The 27,876-nt window shown below is 28.9% G+C and overlaps 1 protein-coding gene across 2 annotated transcripts; it reads right to left on the minus strand.

Annotated features, from left to right (window-relative positions):
* Positions 1-14,004: 14,004 nt before the first annotated feature.
* On the minus strand, positions 14,005-26,996 carry LOC107878375 (26S proteasome non-ATPase regulatory subunit 2 homolog A). Of its 2 annotated transcripts, XM_016725335.2 has the most exons (26): positions 26,856-26,996; positions 26,599-26,755; positions 25,988-26,088; positions 24,940-25,060; positions 24,804-24,863; positions 24,633-24,700; positions 23,721-23,763; positions 20,930-20,995; positions 20,782-20,820; positions 20,613-20,695; positions 19,223-19,337; positions 18,959-19,033; positions 18,557-18,715; positions 17,998-18,105; positions 17,811-17,915; positions 17,586-17,726; positions 17,398-17,502; positions 17,029-17,250; positions 16,729-16,842; positions 15,978-16,193; positions 15,721-15,780; positions 15,517-15,630; positions 15,341-15,426; positions 14,859-14,967; positions 14,580-14,758; positions 14,005-14,423 (listed from the first exon to the last, which is right to left on the minus strand). In XM_016725335.2, exons 2-26 carry the CDS (start codon positions 26,722-26,724, stop codon positions 14,348-14,350), a joined length of 2,691 nt encoding a protein of 896 aa, XP_016580821.2. In that variant the 5' UTR covers positions 26,725-26,755; positions 26,856-26,996; the 3' UTR covers positions 14,005-14,347. The 2 variants fall into 2 exon arrangements, with proteins under 2 accessions (XP_016580821.2, XP_016580820.2); XM_016725334.2 differs by having other exon boundaries at positions 26,599-26,972.
* Between the last annotated feature and the right edge of the window lie 880 nt (positions 26,997-27,876).

The raw sequence follows: 27,876 nt of genomic DNA on the forward strand, positions 1-27,876 counted from the left end.
TTGAATTCTTACAACAAAAAACTATTATTTTATAACAAAAAGCTATTTTGTTGATTATTTAAATATCTAATCTTCTTTCATCTCTCTCACTCTCTCTCTCTCTCTCTCTCTCTCTCTCTCTCTACATATATATATATATATATATAATAAAGCAAAATAGTCTAGCCTAGAATTATGCCAAGTGACATCTTAAGAACTAGTTACTTGACATTTGACAACAAAAAACTATTTTGTTGATTATTTATATATTTAATATTGTTTCATGTTTCATTTTTTGGTGAAAAATAATTAAGATTCATTCCTATTGGATGAAAACTCATATGATTTTTTAATTATTTTTTATTAAGATTAGTAGTTAATTATTTCATATTATTTTATATTTTATTAATTATTTATTTATTAAAGTTGTTTTGTTAATTATTTAAATATTAAATATTATTTCATATTTCATATTGTGGTAAAAATCAATTCTTTCAAAAGTTGTATGTATTGTTATTATTGTTAAAACTTATGACGGTACAATCCTGTATTTGTCAATTAATTATAATCAAACAATTTATATAATAAATATTATAGTCATTTTAAAATAAAAAATATTGAAAAAAAATGTCATCCCTCTAAGTATATAACCAATTTAAATAATGAGATTATATTAAGAGTCACAATTCAATAATCAATTAGTAATCAACCAACTTATATAAAAGAAGATTATTATGACCAAAAAGTCATTTCAATTTTTTTAAAAAAAAATTATGAAAATAATGTCATCCCTTGAAGTATGCAAACAATTAATTTAAATAATATAAATAATATTATAAAAATAATATTTTGAAATATATAATATTTTAAGAAATATATATGGAGTAGAAAATAATGTTAAATACCAGTTAGTATTGACTACTATAGTACTATTGTAGCAGTAAATATATTTCAAATACATAATTGAATTTAAATAATAATAGTTTAGGATGATACCTTAATTTAAGCCACTTAATTATGGAGGAAATCAATCACGCCGTACATGATTAGAATCTATATTAATTATGTTTTGAAGTCAATTAGAATGCAAATCATCAATTACATTATTTTCTATTATGAAATATATTGTGATCTTATTAGAATTTAGAATTTTTTTAAAAGGTTAGCGTTACACACGGAAAGATCTTATGGATATGATTAGGCTAAATTAGAGGTAGTATATAACCTCTCTATATGGAAAACTAAAGTTATGAGTATAGATTTCCAACAAAATTCTTATTTTTAAATAACTTATTTTATTAAATATGGTAAATTTTATGGAGAAAATATTTTATATATTGAAAGATGTAATGATTTTTTAAAAAATGCAATTAGAGGTAAAAGCTGGTAGCCTTTTTAAGGTAGACATTTACCATTTATAAGTCACCACAAATATTCATTGTCCTGTTGATTCAAAATTTAACATATCCTTATCAATCTTTTTTCTTTTTCTTGAAAATCTACCTTGATTTATGTAATTTTGAAGCACGCATATACTTACTATAAATTGTTGAAGAAAAAAATCAAGACTATAACATGTGAGTTTCCCATAGTTTCTTCTTTTTCTTTTCTTTTTTTCTTTCGATGTTTGAGTATCTCTACTATCTAAATTCTTTATTAGAGATGATCATAAAAATTGCACATTTAAATTTGATTAGTTGCACGTTTTACTGAATAAGTAATTGATAATGGGATTTTTTTCTTCTTGCAGGTTCAATTATATTTAGCTTACAAATGCATATCATATTAACTCTTTAGCTGTCATGAACTGAAAAGACGAGGAAATAATTACAAAAATAGCAATCAGTTTATACATCAAATCAAACTGGATATATAGGTGGGTGCTTCTTACTACTTTATATTTAATTATATATTAGAATTTTCACTCATATTTTTTCTTCTTCTATATATATAATAAAGCAAAATAGTCTAGCCTAGAATTATACCAAGTGGCATCTTAAGAACTAGCTACTTGACATTCGACAATAAAAAATTAACATTTTATAACAAAAAACTATTTTATTGATTATTTATATATTTAATATTATTTCATGTTTGATATTGTGGTAAAAAATAATTAAGATTCATTCCTATTGGACGAAAACTCATATGATTTTTCATTAAGATTAGTAGTTAATTATTTCATATTATTTTATGTTTTATTAATTATTTATTTATTAAATTTGTTTTGTTAATTATTTAAATATTCAATATTATTTCATATTTCATATTGTAGTAAAAATCAATTCTTTCAAAAACTGTATGTACTGTTATTATTGTTAAAACTTATGACGCTACAATCCTGTATTTGTCAATTAATTATAATCAAACAATTTATACAATAAATATTATAGTCATTTTAAAATAAAAATTATTGAAAAAAAATGTCATCCCTCTAAGTATTTAACCAATTTAAATAATGAGATTATATTAAGAGTCACAATTGAATAATCAATTAGTAATCAACCAACTTATATAAAAGAAGATTATTATGACCAAAAAGTCATTTCAATTTTTTTAAAAAAAAATTATGAAAATAATGTCATCCCTTGAAGTATGCAAACAATTAATTTAAATTATATTATAAATATAATGTTTTGAAATATATACTATTTTAAGAAATATATATGGAGTAGAAAATAATGTTAAAAACCAGTTAGTGTTGACTACTATAGTACTATTATAGCAGTAAATATATTTCAAATACATAATTGAATTTAAATAATAATAGTTTAGGATGATATCTTAATTTAAGCCACTTAATTATGGAGGAAATCAATCACGCCGTACATGATTAGAATCTATATTAATTATATTTTGAAGTCAATTAGAATGCAAATCATCAATTACATTATTTTCTATTATGAAATATATTGTGATCTTATTAGAATTTAGAATTTTTTTAAAAGGTTAGCGTTACACACGGAAAGATCTTATGGATATGATTAGGCTAAAGTAGAGGTAGTATATAACCTCTCTATATGGAAAACTAAAGTTATGGGTATAGAGTTCCAACAAAATTCTTATTTTTAAATAACTTATTCTATTAAATATGGTAAATTTTATGGAGAAAATATTTTATATATTGAAAGATGTAATGATTTTTAAAAAAAAATGCAATTAGATGTCAAAGCTGGTAGCCTTTTTAAGGCAGACATTTACCATTTACAAGTCACCACAAATATTTCATTGTCCTATTGATTCAAAATTTAACATATCGTTATCAATCATTTTTCTTTTTCTTGAAAATCTACCATGATTTATGTAATTTTGAAGCATACATATATTTACTATAAATTGTTGAAGAAAAAAATCATGACTATAACATGTGAGCTTGCCATAGTTTTTTTTTCTTTCTTTTTTTCTTTCGATGTTTGAGTATCTCTACTATCTAAATTCTTTATTAGAGATGATCATAAAAATTGTACTTTTAAATTTGATTAGTTGCACGTTTTACTGAATAAGTAATTGATAACGAGTTTTTTTTCTTCTTGCAGGTTCAATTATATCTAGCTTACAAATGCATATCATATTAACTCTTTAGCTGTCATGAACTGAACAGACAAGGAAATAATTACCAAAATAGCGATCAGTTTATACATCAAATCAAGCTGGATATATAGGTGGGTTCTTCTTACTACTTTATATTTAATTCTATATTAGAATTTTCACTTATATTTTTCTTCTTCTTATTTTTTGAGTATTTTTTAAGGAACTAGCCACTTGGTATTTTGGCAAAGAAGTTAGCCTAAAATTAAGTCAAGTGGTATATTGAGAACTAGTCACTTGGTATTTTGGCAACAAGAATCTATTGTTGGCAACAAAATTTATTTTGGTGATTATTTTAGTGAATAATCAATTAGCAATCAAACAACTTATATGAAAAAAATTACTATGACCAAAAAGTCATTCCAAAATAAAAAATATTTCAGTAGAGATGTCATTCCTTAAAATATTTTAACAACTAATTTAAACAACAAAAATAATAATATTAGAAAATGTAAATGTTTATGATTTTACTACAATTGAGTAAATCAAGAAAATATTATAAAAAATCAATTAATAAATAGTAATCACGTAACTTATATGAATAAGATTATAATAATCAAAAATTTATTTCAAAATAAAAAAAAATATTATGAAAAAGATGTTATCCCTAAAAAATATACATCATTTATTTAAATAATAATGTTATTTAAAAAAAAATTATGATTTCACTACAATTTAGTAAATCAAGAAAGTATTACAAAAAAATCAATTCGAGAATAACTAATTAATAATCAAGTAATTTATATGAAAAAGATTATTATGACAAATAAGTCCTTCCAAAATTAAAAATATTATGAAAAAGATGTCATCACTCAAAATGTGTGTATAATTAATTCAATAACAATATTATATATATATATAAAAAAATTAACATTTATGATTTGATTACAATTGACTAAATTAAGAAAGTATCTAGAAATATCAATTAAGGGAATAATCAATTAGTAATCAAAGAACGTATATGGAAAAAAAATATAATAATCAAAGAGTCATTCCAAAAGTAAAAATATTATGAAAAAAATGTGATCACTCAAATTTATATCAAGTAATTTTATTTAAAAAATATGCATTCATATTTATTGAAAGGATTTTCATTTGATATATTTTAAGTAATCTATATTTAAAATAATATTCATTCATATTTAATGAAAGAATTTTCATAATTGAGAATAACTATCATTGAATAATTACACTATCATTCTATATTAGGATATGAATAAATGATAGTCTTGAATTTAAAAGGAGGGTAGATTGAAAATAAATAAATACTAATTTTTTTTTAAATTAATATTACTACACAGAAAAGATTACATAATATTTATCGAAAATAACTACTAAAATTACATAGACCTAATTAATATTCAAAGTCTGATGTAAAACGGGATGCAAGATATATAGATTCAAGAGATAATCAAGAAATTAAGAAGAGATAAGTAAGAAAGAAAGAATAATGCCACAATTGAAGTAAACTAGAGATGAACAAATGTTGATTTGTGACTCTCTAATTTGAACAAACAATTACATGATTAATCCAAGGGAGAAGAGAATTGAACTCATACATGAATAATCTTACCAAAAGATATTCAAGAGAGATCCAATGTAGAGACAAAGGGATAAACCCACAAACTCATCAAGAGTGTTCAATCAAAAAAATGTAGTCTCCCTAAAATTTGCTCATCATATTCTATTTATACTTCTAGGGTAAGCTAATATATGAAAAGACATAAATGCCCTTGATTAAATGTGCATTATATTATGACTAAAAAGGACCCTAAAATATCATGTTAATCTTCTATTGTGTTAATTCTTGGCTTTCCATACTCTCTTGAAATACTCCACGCTTTTGTTGTCAAGTTGAGATCCATCCATGCAATTAGCACTTTCTGAACTTACATCAAAGTCAAATAAAATTTTGCCTTACAAAGTTATTCTTTAGTTGGCCAATTATATAACTTTATATATGTCTGTAAGAATACTTTTGGATTTTAAAATAATCAAATTTGAAAAAGATACTTCATTTTAATGAACAAAAATTAATTTAAAAAGGTTAAATTATCTTATATAAAAATTTAAACGTGCAGATCAATAAAATAAATTATGAATAAATATTTCTTAATAATAAAAAAATTAATAAAAAATTATAATAATTTTATATGATGAAATGTAGGTGTGAGTTACTAACTATATGCAATTGAAGTATTACCATAAAATGAATATTTATATGACAAAAATTATTTATGATTTCATTCAATGTACTTCAATTAAGGAAGTATGACAAATTTGATTGAGAAATATAAATAGAAAATGAATAATCAAATAACAATTATATACATGTATATGGAAAAGAATATTGTAACAATTACAATTAATCTAGAAGTTCTAATGCCATAACAATTTACCACTATATAAGAAGGCTACACTCAGTAAAAGATAATTAGTTTCTGCCATAACATGTTGGAGAAGATGAATTGTGCAAATGATTTCTGCCACAACTTATCTTATCGTGATTATCGCTAGGATCTCAATTTACTTTGAGTATATTTTAGAATAGATTTTTCTTGATTTATCAAGTCAACTAAATATACAAGTTACGTTGCATATTTATTTTATTTTCTACATGTTTGGTGAAAATTTTATGAGCCACTATTCATGTACTTTATGTTTTATAAAAAAATATAAGCTATACTCTTTGAAGATTTAAGTTAGTGATCTTTTAATATGTCATACATTTTTAAAAACTTTAAAAAGTTTATCTTGATCGAAATGTGCAATGAGAATTTTAGCAATAACATAAAAATTTACAAGTTATACATTAAATGTGAAGAAACTAATATTGATATTAGATAGTCGATTTTCTTGCATTGCAAATATTGTCGCTTTAGATTTTAGTGAGATAATAATATGATTTCAAAAATCAATAAACTGTGATACTAAATTATTAGTCCATTACATTTCTTTATGTTAGGATTAATACTTGATTTGTCTATACTATATTTTTATATGGTATAATTAACAATTAATTTGTAAATTAAATTGTGTGATTTTAATAGTATATTAAAAGTTTTGTTATATTATATTAGGAATGATAGTTAAGTGACATTAGTAAAAAAATGATAGTTGTATAACTTTCTATGAAATTTACCCGACACTAGAATTACTATCTCAAAAGCTTTATCTCGAAGATCAAAATTTGGGTGAGTATCTCGTGGCTGATGCTCAATGGGCAATGCTCAAATTCAATACATCAAATACTTATGAATGTTGATTTTTTCAAATTCATTAAATTTAAATTCTTACTGCAAATATTATTGTACTTTTACGTCGCATATTGTACTAATGTGAAAGTAAAATGTCTTTTGTCATTTGTTGTTTATAAACATTATGCTACAAACTTTCTTATTTTTTTGTTTTAGTTGATATAAATAGGCAATGAGTTCAATCATGTTTATCTTTATATTTGTAACTCTAATTTTAGAATATTGTAGATCTTTTGGTGCAATAATTATTTTGATCTACTTTGTACAACATAAAGGATAAAGATGAATAAGATTAATATCTTATTGCACTGATGAACATGAGGGTTTAAGTATTAGTTAAATGTTCTTAAGATGGGAGAGAATTCAATTTCGATAGTAATTAATATTTATAATTTCATTCAAATTGAGTAAATTGAGAAAGTATGATAGGGTTGGTCGAAAATAGAATTGAAGAGTGAATATTCAAACCTATGAAGGACTATACCATTTATCCGAAACAATAATATACAATAAGATTCATTAATATTTGTTGGTCCATTATCCTAAGAGAATAAGTGAACATTGTTAAATCGTGCAAACAGGTTAGGACTTTAGATAATCTTATAAGTTATTTGTTAAAACAAATGATAATAAAAAAATACGAGAGAGGAAAAATTGACTATTATTGAGACTTTACTCAAAATATTTGTCTTGACACAAAAATATTTTAAATTTATAAAAAATATACTATGACTCAGATCGTGCAAAGGAATACAAAATCTACTTTGAAAAAAAAATTCTATTAAAACAAGAAAAAAGAAGGGGAAACTCCTTTCTTTCTCTTGATAAGAGTGTGAAAATTAAAATATTTAAATATAAAAGAATTTAAATTTCAAGTTAAAATTTTATAGAAAAACCTCATGTGCATAACTCTAAAACATATCTTTCATTAGTTCTTTGTTTTTCTAACCAAATTTAGAAGTAAGTCCTTCACTAATAATAATTATGTTAAATATGCATTTTTGTTTGTAATTATATGATTTTTTTACAACATAAATCAATATAGATCACAATATTATGTAATATTCTCAAATAATTATATTACAATATAATATTATTTGAATGCTGATACTAACTTTCGAAAAGAAATGTTTAAGTTTTATGTAATTAATGATATTAAGTTCAATATTTAATAGTTAGTTTTGGTATTGCATAAATTTATTAATTTCAAATGTGTGAACGATATTGAATAATTTATTTATTATATAAAACTAATAAGATGATAATTTCTATAATAAATTTCATTTAATATAGACCGCGCATCGCGCGGGTACTAATACTAGTATATATAATAAAGCAAAAAAGATAGCCTAAAATTAAGCAAAGTGGCATATTGAGAACTAGTCACTTGGTATTTTGGCAACAAAAATTTATTTTGTTGGCAACAAAATTTATTTTGATGATTATTTTGGTGAATAACCAATTAGCAATCAAGCAACTTATATGGAAAAAATTACTATGATCAAAAAGTCATTCCAAAATAAAAAATATTTCAATAGAGATGTAATTTCTTAAAATATGCGAACAATTAATTTAAACAACATAAATAATAATATTATAAAAAGTAAATATTTATGATATTACTACAATTGAGTAAATCAAGAAAATATTACAAAAAATCAATTAGTAAATAGCAATCATATAACTTATATGAATAAGATTATAATAATCAAAAAGTCATTTCATAATAAAAAAAATATTATGAAAAAGATGTTATCCCTCAAAAAATATACACAATTAATTTAAATAATAATATTATTTAAAAAATATTTATGATTTCACTACAATTTAATAAATCAAGAAAGTATTACAAGAAAATCAATTAGAGAATAACTAATTAATAATCAAGTAACTTATATGAAAAAAATATTATGAAAAATGAGTCCTTCCAAAATTAAAAATATTATGAAAAAGATGTCATCACTCAAAATGTGTATATAATTAATTTAAATAACAATATTATATAAAAAAGAACATTTATTATTTGATTACAATTGACTAAATCAAGAAAGTCTCAAGAAATATCAATTAAGAGAATAACCAATTAGTAATCAAACAACTTATATGGAAAAAATATAATAACCAAAGAGTTATTACAAAATTAAAAATATTATGAAAAAGATGTGATCACTCAAATAGTAACTTTGGACTACAAAATGGAAGAAATTTATTTCAATATATTTCAAGTAATTTTATTTAGAAAATATGCATTCATATTTATTGGAAGAATTTTCATTCGATATATTTTAGGTAATCTATATTTAAAGCAATATTCATTCATATTTAATGAAAGAATTTTCATAAATAAGAATAACTATCAATGAGTAATTACACTATCATTCTATATTAGAAAATGAATAAATGATAGTCTTGAATTTAAAAAGAGGGTAGATTGAAAATAAATAAATATTGAAAAAAAAAATTAAATGAATATTACTACACAAAAAAAATTGAATAATGTTTATCGAAAATAACTACTAAAATTACATAGTCCTAATTAATATTTGAAGTCAAATAAAATTTTGCCTTACAAAGTTATTCTTTAATTGACCAATTATATAACCTTATATATGTCTGTAAGAATAATTTTGGATTTTAAAATAATCAAATTTGAAAAAGATACTTCGTTTTGATGAACAAAAATTAATTAAAAAGGATTAAATTATCTTATATAAAAATTTAAATGTGCAGATCAATAAAATGAATTAGGAATGGATATTTCTTAATAATAAAAATATCAATAAAAATTTATAATAATTTTATATGATAAAATGTAGAGGTGAGTTACTAATAAATTAGAATATATGCAATTAAAGTATTACCATAAAATGAATATTTATATGACAAAAAGTATTTATGATTTCATTCAATGTAAGTCAATTAAGGAAGCATGACAAAATTGATTGAGAAATATAAATAGAAAATGAATAATCAATTAACAATTATATACATATATATGGAAAAGAATATTGTACCAACTGCAATTAATCTAGAAATTTTAATGCCTTAACAATTTACCACTATATAAGAAGGCTACACTCAGTAAAAGCTAAATAATTTCTGCCATAACATGATAGAGAAGATGAATTTTGCAAGTGATTTCTGCCACAATTTATCTTGTCGTGATAACCGCTAGAATCTCAATTTACTGTGAGTATTATTTTAAAATAGATTTTTCTTAATTTATCAAGTCAACTAAATATGCAGCTTGTGTTGCATATTCATTTTATTTTCTACATATTTGGTGAAAATTTTATGATCCAGTATTCATGTACTTTATGTTTTATAAAAAAAATAGAATGTGTACTCTTTTGAAAAATTAAGTTAGTGATCTTTTAACATGTCACACATTTTTAAAGACTTAGAAAAATTTATCTTGGTTAAAATATGTAATGAAAATCTTAGTAATAACATAAAAATTTACAAGTTATACAGTAAATATGAAGAAACTAATATTGATATTAGATAGTTCATTTTCTTACATTGCAAATATTGTTGCTTTAAATTTTAGTGAGATAATAATACGATTTCAAAAACTAATAAGCTATGATACTCAATTACTAATCCATTATAATTCTATATATTAGGATTAACACTTGATTTGTCTATACTATATTTTCATGTCTTGATTAACAATTAATTTGTAAATTAAATTGTGTAATTTTAATAGCATATTAAAAATTTTGTGATATTGTATTAGGAATGATAGTTAAGTGACCTTAGTAAAAAAATGATTGTTGTATAACTATCTATGAAATTTACCCGACACTATGATTACTATCTCAATAGCTATATATCAAAGATCAAAATTTGGGTGAGTATCTCGTGGCTGATGCTCAATGGGCAATGCTCAAATTCAATAAATCAAATACTTATGAATGTTGATTTTTTCAAATTCATTATATTTAAATTTTTACTGCAAATATTATTGTACTTTTATGTAGCATATTGTACTAATGTGAAAGTAAAGCTCTTTTGTCATTTGTTATTTATAAACATTATGCGATAAACTTTCTTATTTTTTTTGTTTTAGTTGATATAAACAGACAATGAATTCAATCATGTTTATCTTTATACTTGTAACTCCAATTTTAGAACATTGTAGATCTTTTGGTGTAATAATTATTTTGATCTACTTTGTACAATATAAAGGATAAGGATGAATAAGATTAATATCTTATTGTACTGATGAACATAAGAGGTTAAGAATTAGTTAAATGTTCTAAGATGGGAGGAAATTCAATTTCGATAGTGATTAATATTTATAATTTCATTCAAATTGAGTAGATTGGGAAAGTATGATAGGGTTGATCGAAAATAGAGTTGAAGAGTGAATATTCAAACCTATGAAGGACTAAACCATTTATTCAAAAAAATAATATAGAATAAGATTCATTAATATTTGTTGGTCAATTATCATAAGAGAATAAGTGAACATTGTGGAATCGTGCAAACAAGTTTGGACTTTAGATATTGTTATAAGTTATTTGTTGAGAAAATGCTAATAAAAAAATATGAGAGAAGGAAAATTGACTATTATTGAGACTTTGCTCACAATATTTGCCTGAACACAAAATATTTTAAATTTATAAAAAATATACTATGACTAAGATCGTGCAAAGAAATTCAAAATTTACTTTGAAAAAAAAAGTCTATTAAGACAAGAAAAGAGAAGAGGAAACTCCTTTCTTTCTCTTGATAAGAGGTTGCAAATTGAAATATTTAATATAAAAGAATTTAAATTTTAAGTTAAAATTTTACAAAGAAGCCTCATGTGCATAACTCTAAAACATATCTTTCATTAGTTATTTATTTTTCTAACCAAATTTAGAAGTAAATCACTTAACTAATAATAATTATGTTGAATATGCATTTTCTTTTATAATTATATGATTTTTTTACAAAACAAATCAATATAGATCACAATATTATCTAATATTCTCAAAAAATTATAGTACAATATAATATTATTTGCACGGGATACTAAATTTCGAAAAGAAATGTTTAAGTTTTATGTAATTAATGATATTAAGTTTAATATTTTAATAGTTACTTTTCGTATTGCATAAATTTATTAATTTCAAATATGTGAACAATATTGAATAAATTTTTATTATATAAAATCAATAAGATAATAATTTCTATAATTAATTTCATTTAATATTAGTCGTGCATCGCGTGGGTACTAATACTAGTAAAATGATAAATTAGCTATTGGAATTTTAAATTAACTTAGCGCCTTTTATGATGCCCACTTAATTTTTTTTCACATGTATTTTTATAGCAATTTGCTTGGCTACTTCAATCGTGATATAAAAAATAGACATTTATGATATGTCTGTTTCAATAGTTTCAATCATAATTTTACCATATCACTCCTAATTAATTATTATATGTTATCTAAGTATTAAGAAAACAATATTAATAATATTTAATAAAAAATATTATTTGTCTTACTAAATTATATTAAAAACATTACAAATAAAAATAATAAATTTAAAATATGTTATTATATATCTGATAATTACTATGTAAAAAATAATATAAATCACAATAATTAACAACTGTAAATATATATATATATATATATATATATATATATTTTTTTTTAAAAAAAAAAGATTGATTCTCGAAATTATATGGATGTCATGTTAACAACTTAAAATATTCTTATACAAATTTCATTAATCTAAAAATAATAATACATGTCTAATTAGGGATTTATCAACGAAACAAATGAAGGTTTTAATTAAATGATAGAACTATATATAACATAATTTTTTTCAATGATCAACGTGGAGCCATGCGTAGCATGGCGTAGCCAACAAGTATTTATATAAGTTATGCAAAAAAAATTGCATTAATTTGAAGAAAAAGTAATTAATGCAAAGGTAAAACATAAAAAAAAAAAAAATTGTTTCTTCTTGATTTGTGAAAAATGACAAGTAAAATGAGAAATCAAATTGGAAAATTTGAGACAAGTAAAATGGGACGGAGGGAGTATTATATTCTAATATATAGAAGCGTGAAGGGAAGCAGGTGACGGTCGTCATGCCTGCTTCCTTCGTAATTTTACTATATCACCCCGTAATTAATTATTATATGTCATTTAAGTATTAAAACTTAATAATATTTAAAAAATATATAAAATAGACATGTCTGTTTTAGACTTCAGTTACTTCAATCATGATTTTATTATTTCGTCCATAATTAATTACTATAAGTCTTTTAAGTATTAAAAAAATTAATAATATTTAATAAAAAAGATAAAATAAATAAAAAAAATGTTAAACTAACTATTGATGTTTTAAATTAACTTGATATCTTATAAAGGCCCGTCTAAAAAATTTTCACAACTATTTTTTATATTAATTTTATTATATCACTTCTAATAAGTTATTTCTTAATTGATTATTATATGTCATTTACATATTAAAAAATTAATAATATTTAATAAAAAAAATAAAATATACATTTATGACATATCTGTTTCAGTTGTTTCAATCGTAATTAAAAAAATGATAAATTAACTATTGTTGTTTTAAACTAACTTGACATCTTATGTATAGACCCATTTAAAGTAATTTTATTGTATCAGTTCTAATAAGTTATTATGAGTCATTTAAAACATGTCTACTTCGCAACTTCAATCGTAATATTTGATTGACTCTCAAAATTATATCAGTGTCACTTAAATTGAAATAGAAGAAAAAATATTATAAATTTTAATAATTATAAACTTAATTTATTTTAAAATATAATGGACTATCAATGCTACAAAAGTTCGAACAAGAAGAGTATTATAAATTATAATAACTAACAACTTAAGACAGTAAATTATAATGTCAAAAAACTATTATAAATTATAATAGCTAACAACTAAAAGTATCTAAAAAAACATTTAAAATATAATTAATTATCAAAATTTATTTTTATCACATAAATTGAGATTAAAAAATAAAATAGAACCTGTGCTAGCACGGCCTTCGATATCTAGTTCAAGATAGAAAGTGGACAAGTAGCTTTTTTGATCAACCCTCTTCTAAGCGAAAAATGCTTCTTGTTTTTAAGTTGACTTGGGGAGAAGAAAATACTTCTAGAGTAAGAATCAAAATTTGCTTCGAAACCGAAATATCTCCACTAGACCACAAGAATAACGTGAATAGAAAACTATAATAACGATTTCCATTTCAACATCAGCGATAAATATCTGCTGCACCTTTACACAACACTACAATGGGGCAAAAGGAAAGAACACGTCCTGAAAGATGCCGATGAAAAAACAAACTAGTATACTTTCAGACACCTAAACAAAGATGGACCTGATAGCCTCAGTTGCCACCAAGACGTTAGCAAATGGGTCTCATCGCAAAGCAACTTGACGGTGTCATAAATGAGTCCTGCCGTTTTTCTTTTTATAAAGTATCGTAGGCCATATAAGACTTCTGCTGACTCATTCTGTTCATATACCTCGTTGAGGTCACCTATTGATCATCCCTGTAATCAGGATTCTCCTTCAAGATGACAAAGCCTTCAAGAATGGGCGAGAGTGGAGTGTACCTGAGAATGGCCAACAAATACAAGTAAGACGAGAAGCTACAAGAACGACACTGATAAAATATTATGACAGGAATCAGTTGAAAGGCAATTTTTTTTTAAAAAAAAAAATGTCTGCAGAATACATATCAAATCCCAACGCATAAGAAGAAAGTATACTTTTCAGTTGCAAGCTCAGCTCGATCACCGGCAGCAAGGAGAACCGGGGTAGAATGGGTCTGGAAACCAGTAATGGTCTTGGGTCGACCAGCCTGACCTACAACATCAACAGCTTGGCCAACACGGACAGGAACCGACAAGGGTTTCAAATTTTCGTCCACAGTCAGCAGCATTCTTGGCTGTGAAGCCAGAGTAAAAGGTTAGAAATTAGGAGCAGATAGCAGCGAAGGCATAAAAGGAACCAAAAAGGGGAAAATGCTTGTTCAACAAACGGCAAACCTGCATAGCTAAAGTCAGGAAATAAAGAATGTAGTGATATTTCCCCAATACAATGGCCTTCATATCAAGACATGCATACAGCAGAGTTACAAGTCCAGCCAATGCAGTCCTGAAAAGGTTCAAAGGTGGTAAGCTGTGGAACTCCGCATAGGATCAAAGAGAGCAGCTAGCTCTTAAGCGCTGAATACTGGAATAGTAGTGTTTTATATGATTTTAAATCAGTTTCTAAAACTAAAGAATAAATCTACTCCAGAGTCACAGACTCCAAAAATTGGGATACAACACACTAGTGCCACACTTTTCCTTTTAATGCACCAACGAAGATTGTACACATCAAGATGAGAACTTGTCTCCATTGATTAAGAAAAATCAAATTCAGCTCTTTGTGGACACGCTTTCAAACACTTTGTACTCTAGATCATGCTTACTCTTGCATCATCAACATGGAGAACTACATGCAAGTTGTAGAAGAGAGGGCTTACGGAGATAATAGAAAATGTTCAGAATGATATGGTGAGAGAGTTAACAATCCCTTTCCCAAATGAACAAGACCTTGGGCAATCCGCACCTGCGGTAGTAGTAATTCCAACAATCAGAGTGGATTGGATACTTAAAATTATAGAGTTGACATAAGAGAACTAGGAAAATTAATTCTTACACAGAATAGAAGGTTAGCTTCTTTGTAGTAGTAACTGGACAGATTACGCAGCATGCCAGCTATTCTGGCATTGTTTGTTCCTGCACCTATCAATCCTAAAGAAACGATAGCAGCCTACACACAGCATTTAGATAAGCAGTTCAGATTTGAGAATTTTTTTTATAGTAACAAAAATATCTACTTTCTGCTGTTCTTCAAACATACCATAGCTACTTCAGAGTCTGAATCATGACTAAGCCTGCTCAGAGTGTCCATCACATTGACCTGTCCAAACCACCAAGGAGCAAAAGTTATGCTTGCACATGACCCAGGAAAAAAAAAAAGAGGAAAAAGCCTGGGCATCTACTGTTTAAGTGTGAAAGACCTGACCAGAATACTCTCGAGTTACTCCAACTCTAAAGAAGCAACAGAAAAAGGTCAAAAGGAGGAGGCCAAAAGATAAAAGATATTTTCCAGTATACCTTAGGGTTAGAAATGCAGAGGAGGGCAAGAGCCAATGGAACTGCTCTTCTGATATTTTGCTCTCCGTACTGCAAAAGGTGTTCTAGCGAGCGTATGGCCATTTCGAGTCCCAGTTCTTCAGCCATTGCCACCATTGCAATACCAAGGACGGCCGGTCCTTGAAAGGTTTCACCCTTCTCAAAATGTTGGGCACATTGACCAAGAAAATGTTGTACCTGAGACATTCAAATTTTTGGTTATTGCTGTTACCCTCATGAAACCACTTGGGGTCGTTGGTAGAGTGTATTGGAAAGTTAATGCATGCATTAGTTTAATGTGTATTAGTAGTACCTCGTTTGGTATATCTTTTTACCCTACGTATAACTAATGCTTACATTAGTTATACACTCTATTATGCATTGAGGTTTGTATTACTAATACCTCAAAATCCATAGCATTAATAATGCAATGGATCTAATGCATGCATTAACATGCTTAAAGACACTATTATCCCTCAAAAAATTTTCCGCATCCTTTTCAACATGTATATTGAGGGTATTATGTAAAAAAAAAAAATTTTTTAGAAATTATGTAATTTATGTTATTTTTAATACATCGAACCAAACACTGCATAAGAAAAATACAAGCATAACCAATGCAAGCATAGCTAACACAAGCATTGTTAATACAAGCATTACTAATACACCATATTTTGCATTATTCTTATACACTCTACCAAACGACCCCTTAGAAGCACAAGTCGTGTACTACCTTCAGCACATTGCCTGTCCCAGCATAGGCACAAGAAAGCAGGGTCATATCACAATGCTTTCTGATCTTTTCGTTGAAGGTCTTTGAAACTTCAGCAGTAGCCTCAACACTTTCCTATAGCAAATAGCAGATGGATCAAAAATCATTATGGCGAGAAAAAAAAGGTCCTCAAGATCTCATAGTTCACTCCAAGAACATTGATCTGCAAATATCCAGGCTATTGGGATTCTAAAGTAAGAACTGAAGTTAATTATATTTATCCCAAGTTAATGACAGCTATAGCACAAAAAATTTGGTTACCTGCTTTCCAAGATACAGGAGACCAAGACCAAGTGGCAACAGGCGGGCAAAGGGCTCTCCTAATTCTGACTCAATTCGTTCCATCAATGCAAATATGATCGCCTGTGCAATCTCTTCGTTGCATGAACCCACATATACCAATCCCAATGATATAGCAGTAAAGGCAAGCACATCAAGGGATGCCTTGCTATCTCCAAGTATTGGGGTCAATTTATCACGGATCTGAAAATCAGTGAAGTCAATTAAAAAGTCGTAAATCTTTAGAACCTTCAGTTGTAACAAAAATAAAGTTTTTACATGGTAAATCTATTGTTAACTACAAAAGAAAAAAGTAAGTTTCACACCCACACAGATAACTAGGAACTCTACCTGCTCATTCTGCGAACCGGCATAAGCAAGACCAAGGCCCATTATAGCACCGATTCTAATAGAAGGGTCCTCTTTGTCTATGTACTCGGCTAAAAGCGCCAAAGCCTGCTCAAAAGAATTAAATTAAGATCCAGAGTTACCAAGTTTTGCAGAAGAAATATAGTAAAACACAACATCAAGGAACTCACAGGGTCACATTCGTTTTTGATGCCACAGTTCACAATCCCAACTCCTAATAGTGCACCCGCAATGACGTGAGTGTCAGTACTATGGAAGTACTTGTCAAGTTGTGCAAGACCAGAATCAACATCCCAGAGCAGGATCATACCCTAAATGTTTAGGCAGGAACAATCATTAACTCATGGTAGATAACAAAAAACGAGCAGTGACACCCAAGCGGTAAAACTACACACCAGACTTGCTGCAGCACTAGCTTTTCCATGTTCTTTATTTTTGAAAAGCCAGCTAGTTGAGGCAGCACCACTTGACGCCTCTGACGGTACAGTCATCAACTTATCCTGGAGCAGAAATATAATGTGAATAGAAATTTCCAGAGTGATATATATAAAATAACCTAAACCAACGGAACACATTATATACCTGACTAAAACCAGCATTGACAAAGGCATTGACAAATGTAGAGGCCAAATTTTGTCTTGCTGAATCTACACTTGCCCCCGCACTAGCCCGACCATCCAGCAAATGTGGCTGATAAATTAAACCAAAGGGAATTAGCACAGATTTCGGTTACAAATGTTTTCTGTTTGCACGGAGTGGTGATAGATAATAAACATAATTTGCCAAACATGCTGTCTTCACCAAGGATACCAGAAAATAACAACCAAGATATTTTGTTCCGCTCATCATTATTCTTCTTTTCTTTCTTGTGGCAATACAAGGAACAAAAGGAGTATTGAGATTGCCTTCTTTGAAACTGGTAGCAACAGATATGAATGACAAAGTATGAAATTATGGGGAGGGGGAGGTGGTCTTAACGTTGGCAAAACTCTGCCCACCAAAAGAAGATCGACACAGGGTCAACAGAATACACCGTCAAGGAACTGCCAGGTTCATATATTTCAATTACTGAATAGAGAACTTTGCAACAGTAGATGCAAAACAAACACGATGAGGGAAGGATAAATTAAAAAATGCAAACCTTGTATATGTCTTCAGGGGTTTTTGCTTCCATGACCTCAATATCACGAGCAAGTGTAAGATAGCCTTCACTTAATTTAGTGTTGTTAATAATCTCCTGTAATCTTTCTCTTTCTTCATCTTCTGCACACATCTCTGTATCAAGCTCAAATGTCTGGCCCTGCATTTCCAGACATTAAATCAACAATCTGAGATGAACCACTGAAAACAAGACTGATTTATGTCACATGCTATAAATCCTGCACATATAACTCTCTGGGGAAGGGAACGCATAGTCGGGAGAGAACATTTGAAAGTAAAGGGAAGAGAGGACGTTGAGAAGAAAGAGAATCCCATGAAAGGAAAATACACACAGAAATTGTGAGCCAGAAAATGACAAAGAATAGAATAATGGAGAACTTACATGGCGAGCAAGAATGTAACAGAACTGCTTCTTCCGCAGAAGATCATCACACGATGTAAAAACTTGCTTTACATACTGCAAACAATGATGTAAACCAAAACAAAACAAAATATAATCAACTTATACCCTAATTTCAAATATAAAATCTACAGATCCACTAGACTCTAACTTACAAGAAAACAGATCCATTCCACTTTAGCAAACATCCCTACACACTAACAACCCATCTTGTAAAGAATGGGCGTACTAATAAAAAGTGCACACCTGCGTGTTATCCAGGTATAGTGCAGTCACAAGTGCACTTGGATACTCCTCAAATTTCATATAGATAGTGTAGGCAATATCAAGAACCAACATGTCATCAGGTCCAGGAAGGTATCTGTTAAGACAACCAAAATCATGAGTTCTAATGCAGAGGCAGAATCCAATTTAGACATTAGATAATATTTAAGACAAAGCAGGAAATAAACAAAAGAAATGATGTAAATAACACATTTTTTTCATTCAATAAGCTATTTTGCTCGGACTCTTCAAGAACGTCAACATGGGCATGTCGGATTCTGAAAAATCCAACACGGTTGAGGGGTCGAAAGTGAAGAGTCCGTACAGCTTAATTGGTAAGTAAGATGGTATCTTTATATCTTGAAAAAACGTCACAGGCTTTTTACTCCTTGGATTCCACTAGAGAGGAATTGACACAGCTAAAGCAGCTGAGAATTGGAAAGAGGGGCTTCCTAAGCACCTTGTTGCTCAAGTGAGACTGAAAATTGAACTAATAAACAGAACAAACCAGTAATTAAGACTTCACTTCTACAAAGTTAAAAAGTAAGCATAAATAGTAAAGTACATCAAAAGGACTTCTAGGCAATGCCTCAAGGTCAAGGGCCTTGAATCATAACATTAACAGCACAGTACAGAAGGCAATGTCATATAGACGCATATCACGAGTTCGAAACCCAGCTGATGAACCAAGTTGTCTGGTGTTCTTTAAGTAAAGAAGGCAAGAGAGTCGCACATTATCCACCGAGTTTCGAAGCTTGATACAACGGATTTGTAGGCTATCAAATGAAGGTCCCTTCCTAAACAATTCATCAATTTGGTTAAGAACTTTTGAGTCTACAAGCAAACTCGACATAGCCACAAATAAAACTATATATGTAATGTTCATAGTGTAAGAGTGATTTGGCACTCCTGGTCAGCTTTCCTTTGGCCCGATTTTCTTAATGTAAAGCAATAGATCAAGCCCATTTTTTACACTAGTTTCATTATCAAATGAGCACCCAAACTTATAGGTTGGTAGCAAACAGCAGACAATTGAGGATACAGTAGAACAGCATACAAGGGTGTTGCCAAGTGATCAATGAAGTTGGTTCAGACCCATGAGGCCTCAGGTTTAATTTCCAGTGGACTGTTTGTAGGTACCTGGTATACTTGCGCTGGTGGGAGGTATAAGGCACCCCGTCAAATTAGTCTAGGTGTGTGCAAGTTGGATCGGACACCATAGTTATCAAAACAAAAAATGAGAATGATGAGCATAACTAACAGTATCAAAGCAACACAAAACTCCAGCAGATCTTAATTTGCCAAGAGAAAATTCGCAGGATTTATATACTCTGACAAAGAACATCCAAAATTGTGTCTTGAGCAAACTCACTTTGCTGAACTGGTGAGATAGGAGCATGTCCTTTTGTAATTTGTACTATCAACATGCTCGACTAAGAGATCAAGATCTTCAACCTGAAATGATCCAAAGAGATGCCTCATCAGCACCACTCATGGAAACAGTGCATAAGTTATTTAAAGATATGGAGAGAGAAAAGTACCTCCATTAAAAGATCGACAGCCTCAGGTTCAGCATTATGCTGCATTGCAGAACAAGGTATCAGTCAAAGTCGGTATCCTTGAAAAAGGAAGTAAGCTTTTATAGTTCTATCCTGTAACTCAACTAAAATTAAATCTGAAGAATGATACCTTCATGTGAAAAGCAACAATTTGTTGCACAAGCTCCATTAGATCATCAATTGGGGCTTCTTCACTCTGACATTGTTAATGCATCATAAGAATAGAACATAAAATCAAATTGTAGAAGTTATTGCATGACACAGATGTAAAAATGCATGTCGTAACATTCACAAGATAAAGGTTGAAGAAGGCATGAAGTTGTTTGCTATTTCTTATTCAAAATGAAAAAGAATAGGTAAATGTTACAACCTTCAAGCAGAAGATTTGTACATATAAAACCTACTAGTTCCATCAGGGTCGTGCTAAGCTCGAGCCCAAACTCCAATATAAAAATAATAATTTTAATAATATAATTTGTACTTATCATATTTTTTTACTTCATATTCCCTCCGTTTCAAAAAGAATGACCTACTTTCCTTTTTAGTCCGTTTAAAAAAGAATGACCCCTTTCCCTTTTTAGCAACTTTTTAATTTTAACTTTCCACATGGCATGTTTAAGACCACAAGATTGAAGTGCATTTTGGTACATTTGACGTATCTTTAATTTAACACTACAAGATTCAAAAGTCTTCTTTATTTTCTTAAACTCCGTGTCAAGTCAAACTAGATCATTCTTTTTGAAACAGAGGGAGTAATTTATAATTTAGTGGCACATTAAAAATGTCTTGTTGATAAGTCTTTTAGTCAATGTTTTTAGCACATAATTGGACAAGTAAAAATAAAGAACTATTTATAAGAAAGAAAACTTGGGAGGAGAAATTGAAAACATCGAAGGGACACACAGAGTTTATATTCTATGAAATAAAATGATGTAAATGATTACACGTGGACAAAGATCATAAATCAAAAAACATTGAGATTTTTATGAATTTGTGAGAATGAAATTTCTTAGTTGTAGATAGAAAAAGTTTCTTTCAATATTTATTAAGTTTAATTTCATGTAGCAAGAGTTTTGCATAACTAATTTTTTTCATCTTCAAGAATCATCTAACGCGACAAAATATTTTAATATTAGTCGAGCATGTTGATAGTACAACTTGTTTGGATGGTTGTTGCCTAGTGTATTGTATTGTTAGTTTAAATATACGTTTGACTTGGTTGTTACGTAAGTTTTGCTGTATCATATCGTTAAATTCATCACTATGTAATACGAAAAGTCCTTTTTATATACCAACCAATTTAGTGTGGTCGCTTTATAACCTTCTTCTTTTTCATTTTGTTTTTGTTTACAATAATTCTATTTCATCCTTTATGCTTATTTTTTTCATAATAGTTCTACCCCATATCCTACTTTTTTTTTTTAATAATATTGTAGGTTTATCCTTGTGACTGTTGATGCCAACATTATACAACAACAACAACAACATACCCTGCGTACTCCCACAAAGTGGGGTTTGGGAAAGGTAAAGTGTACGCAGTCCATACACTACCTCAGATGTCGACATTATACATCGGCGGAAAATGCTACGATCTATCCAAACTTTGTATTCACCAGACAATACACAACAATAAGATACATTATAAAATAATATGCCATAACAACCATCCAAACAAGGAGTTAGAGTCTTCACACAAAATAGACTTAATAATAAGGTCATAAGAAAATTGTCAAAAAATAAAAAAGGTCACAAAAATATTAATAAATAATAATTGAGTACATTTATATAGTATTACCTCCAGCCCATTTACTTTTCCTGTTGCATACCCCTTAAGAATACTCTCTCCATCCTAATTTAATTGTGGTTTAAGTTCTTTTTACACCCATTAAGAAAAAAAAATACAAAGTACTATTTACTAAATAGCTTCTATTTATTAGATATTTCTTGAGAATTGAGTAATATTATAATAAATTATAAGATTATAATTTGTTATAATAATTGCACGAAGACATAACAGGTGGCTCCAAATTATCTAAATTTACCAAAATGTATAATACAAATAATATAATAGATAATTTGTGAGACACAAGAAGAGATTATACAAATTTTCTAACTCAAGCACCAGTTACAAAGGCCATGTGGGGTTTGGTCTTAACAAAAGAAAAAGAGGACAAAGTTAGGATATGGAGGAAAAGATAACAATAACACGTGTAGTCACTAGAAGCTTCACATCATGATAAAATTACAATTTTACCCCTGTGAGGACTACGAAACTTAGTTATCCTATCTTATATTAATAAGTTTGGTAGTCCTCACAGGGGTAAATTCGAAATTTCAATTCCTTAGCGATGTGAAGTTGCCACACATGACGATTGATGTTCGTCTTTCTTGCATATTCCCATTGTTTCCTCACTTCTTTCCTTAAGACCTTCCCACTTGAGCTATGAATCTCTTCTTACCACTTATAAGTTACCTTTTAGTTAGTACTCTCTCTCTAATTGGTGTGACTATATGAATCTCTTCCTCATAAATAATTTTTAAATTGAAATTATCCAAGTATATGATTAAGAACTTCAAGAATTATGAAGATTTATCAGCAAGCCTGTTTAACGTGACATAGATTTATACTAATTATAGTAAAAATATATATAATACAAATTATACTTCTTAACTTTTATATCTTGAGTTTGGGCCCGGGCTTAGCACTTGCTTCATGGAACTAGTATAGTAGTAATATATGCAAGGTAAGAGACTCAATGACTTGTAAATAGATGATAGAAGGTACATATGTACAATAGCAATTACTGATGCATAAAGTTACCAGAATTCTAAACAAAGCATGAACAAGACAAACTGTATAGAAACACATAGTAATATTCTTCTGAAATCTCACACAACTTAAGAAATGAAGAAAAACAAACCTGCCGTTTTCCATACTCTTGTGAAATTTCTCCAGCTAAGTTCCTGTAGAAATAGTCTGTTAGCCAAAAATTGAAGAAATGAAACACATGAATTCACACACAAAGTAACGTGTATAGAGCTAGTGTCTTAATATTGAAACGGAACACAATCTCTTATTTAATCAAAAAAAAAAAAAAAAGAAAATTGAAACGAAACACAATCAGAAAGCTATCTCATGCATTACAATGGATAATTAGCATTAACATCACACAACAGTATAGATAAACATCTTTGGATGGAGCTAATGGTGGTGTTCGAGTCAATTAGCATCCAACCCCACTAATCCATCGGACAGCATACTACATCCCATTGACACAGACGCTAAGTTAATCCTGCCACTAAGGCTGACCTAGATGGGCTCAAACTAATGTTGTACCTGGGATTCAGGCTTGAAATCTCCATGTTGCTACTCCTACAGCTCAACCCCCAACACTTGGGACAAGGGCATAGATACATTTCACTACTGCTCAAGTTCCTTTCCCCTTAAATATGAACCAGATCTATGCAAACATACGAGTATATTTCCTGATCCTACATCAACTTAAAACGCAACTGTGTTAGGTACTATGTTTCACCTAACAGCATATGACAGTGGATTTATGCACATACTCATGTGCACCATTGACATCCACCAAAGCTGGGAAATAATATAAATACAAAATATGAGCCTGTTTAAGAGCTGTACAACACAGAGAAGATGCAGATATTCTGAAGTCATTTCTTGGTTAGCTATTCCAGAATAAGTTTTAAATAATCGTAAATAATAATAATATGTTTTTTAAAGAATCATTGTATAAATGGGAGAGACTGAGAGGATTAGGATACTTGAATAAGAGTTCAATAAGACAAAAGTTACTAGCTGTCAAACTTACCTAACGTATTCATGTCCCCACGAACCAATATCACCTTGAGAACCCAACAGTCTATACTTTAAGCTCTCCTGTAAGAACAATAGAATTGATAATAGCCAGAAATTAGATGAAAAAGTTGCTAATAGCATATCACACATGTACATTATTAAATACACCAAAAACAAGATATACCCTTTCTCCTTCAGCAGACATTGTCAGAGCCAAAACAGAAAGTATATCTGCCAGAAGTTTCTGCATGAAGTTGAAATTGCGTGAGTGAAATTTATTCTAACTTCGACAACAGTTAAGAGCAATGCCAGTTCCACACCTTCACATCTGAGTCTGGCATTTTTTCATAATTTCCCTTCAATGTTCCATAGTGAGGACGCAAGAACTTTAATGGTTTTGGAACTGATGTCATCGAGCTTGTTGCTGTACGAATTTCCTGTCTATAACAAAGGAAAGATGAATAAGAAAAAAATAAGAAAAAGAAATGTCCTTGCTTATGTAAAGGAAAGACTTAAGAAAATCAAGATTGAAGATTTAAACATTCAAACTGAACTTTTACAGCTTATAGACAGACTCTAGGAAAAAAAGGTATAGTATAATCTTCTACTGATATTTCCATGATGCAACATTGAAATGTACATGCTTCATATGCATGTAGTGCATGCTAATTCTCTATATTTTACAAATGCATACATTCATTTTCCATCAGTTGTCATGTCTAATTGATGGATGTCAAAGGAGGTCGCAACTCTTTCTGAAAGAGTTCCCAAAGAGAACATGCCAGCTAACAATAAAATTGCAACTATTACATTGTATATTCAAGAAAACCTGTTCTACTACATATGTGCTTAGCATATATTGCAACCGAATCATTGTGTGTGTTGGTACTGATGGTTTTGTGTGTGCGTGTGTGTTTTGGGGGGTGAGGCGATGGGGGTGGTAAAGGGAATGTGGAACCATCTTCAAGCAGCTATCACCAATAAACCAATAAGGCTCCTTAAAGCACTAAAGACAACTTACACCAGGCAGTTCCCTGCGTGATCCCAAAATTTCCCTCAAAACAACATAGCATGCAAAGGAAATGAATTCAGAATACCAACGCCCCAAAACCTAATAAGGTCCCAAGGTGAAACTCAGAAAAAACAAGAACAACAACAATACCCAGTGTAATCCCACAAGTGGGGTCTAGGGAGGCTAGTGTGTACACAGACCTAAACCCTACCACAGAAGACAGAGAGGTTGTTTCCGATAGACCACAAAAGCAAGAGCCTTTACACTATTTATAGTTGTAAAGGTTGTTCAACTTAAATGGGAATTCAGCAGCTAACTTCAACAATACAAATTCCTTACAGGGTTAAGGAGAATACCTCATACTCTCAAGAGCAACCTTCTGTAGTCCTGCATCAGCATCTTGAACTCTCTCCACATACAGTTCCAATTGCTGCTTCAACGCCAAATCCTCTTCCGACTAATCTCACCAAAATCAACAAAAGAGACGATGAAAAACATAAAACTAAACAATCAAATTCTAAATCTCGACTCCATCATAACTCTCTCGGCACAACACCACTATTTCTCGCAAAAATTGTATTCCCCAGTCCCATTTTGTGTGGTGCACTTCACATTTTGAGAGCCATAAACAATTTAACTTGACCCAATTTTTTGTGGAAACTACGTAAACAATTCAAAATAATGAAATACGAAGTGTGCGACATAAATTGGTACGGATGGAGTAAAAACTAACAAGTCATGAATTAAAACTTGCAAATTTTGAATTTTGTGGCAACAGTTTGAATTTCGAGAGTCAAACAGTTTAATTTTAATTCTCTGCAGACACTACATAACAATCCAGAGAATCTAAAAGATACATGAAAATATTAGAGTCAAGATAGACTCGGTTGAATCACAAAATCCTAAATGTACCACATAAATAGAGCTAACAAGTCATATTATCAGACTTTGAATATTCTGAACTTACGAGATCTTCGTCCTTCTTATCATCCTTCTTCTTAGGGTCCTTAGAAGGAACCTTAATTGTTGCTTCTTCTCTGTTAGACTTGCTGCCACTAGCACCTGTACTGTTTGGATCCGGAGTCTTTGACATTTTTTTCTTGTTTTTAGCTGAAACTAAAACCCTAGCAGAAAGATAATGGATGTAATAGTAAGTACAAATTGTACGTAAAATTGGATTGTGTAATTGATCAGTGTAGTTAATTTAAATAGGAGGAATCATACAGGTGATGACAGAAGAAGAAAGGTTTTCGTCTTCAACAAGGTAAGGTTTTTGGTTTTTGTTGTACTACTTTGTTAGTATATTTTTGCAGAGACAAATGAGAGGGCAAGAACCGGATCCTCGTACGATTTGTGGACTTTGTGGTACTCTTTTTAGGCCCAAAATGGAAGGAGTGTTTGTTTGTTTTGGACTGTTCCAGGAGCTGCACAAATTAGTGTGGGCTTGCAACTTGATCCTGATTGGATTTGTGGGCTTGTCACTTTTAACAGTCCATCTCAAATTTAAGATCACAGAAATAGGTTCATTGGGCACAGCCTGTTATTTAAAAATAATCATTATTGTGGAGTTTGAAATTCCGCAGTGAAAATTCTTTGATAATATTGTGAAGTTTCACTCGTAAAATTTGAAACTCTGTGTCAATGGTTATATTTCAATTACAAGAACTGCAAATGTTTATATGTTACCTCATTAAGAATGATAAAATAAGTCTAGCCCCCTTGCTTGTATATTTTTTTTGAGGTTTAACTTTTATTACTAATAAATGGTCACTAGACACACTGTGTAGTGGTATAAATTCAAAAAATAATAATGTTTATTTGTGAAATTTAGGTTATATTGCTTGGATTCTTCAAAAATATCAATGAATGTGTGTCTAATTATTTAAAAGTAATGTATTTTAAAGAATCTAAGATGGATGTGTCATCCAAAGTAAAGATTTTGCACAACTTAGATTTTACTAGAACGAAAGACGTTCACGTAAATCTCTTCTTTCTTTTTTTCTTTTTCATACTTTTTCCATTAATACAATGTTGGAAAATTCCGTGAACATGTATAATCTTTCACTAACATACAGTAATTTTGTGCCTTTGAACTATTCACAACTGAAAACTAATTGACAGTGTAGAAAGTTTGTCGTCAAACAAACTGGATAAAATAGAACTGAAACAAGTTACACAATTTTTGGACAAATTCATTTTTGTTATCAAGCAATTGATTTTCTAACTGAAACTGTTTTGGACTCGA

The sequence above is a fragment of the Capsicum annuum genome, chromosome 7 (assembly GCF_002878395.1).
Source record: "Capsicum annuum cultivar UCD-10X-F1 chromosome 7, UCD10Xv1.1, whole genome shotgun sequence".
NCBI classification, from domain to species: domain Eukaryota; kingdom Viridiplantae; phylum Streptophyta; class Magnoliopsida; order Solanales; family Solanaceae; genus Capsicum; species Capsicum annuum.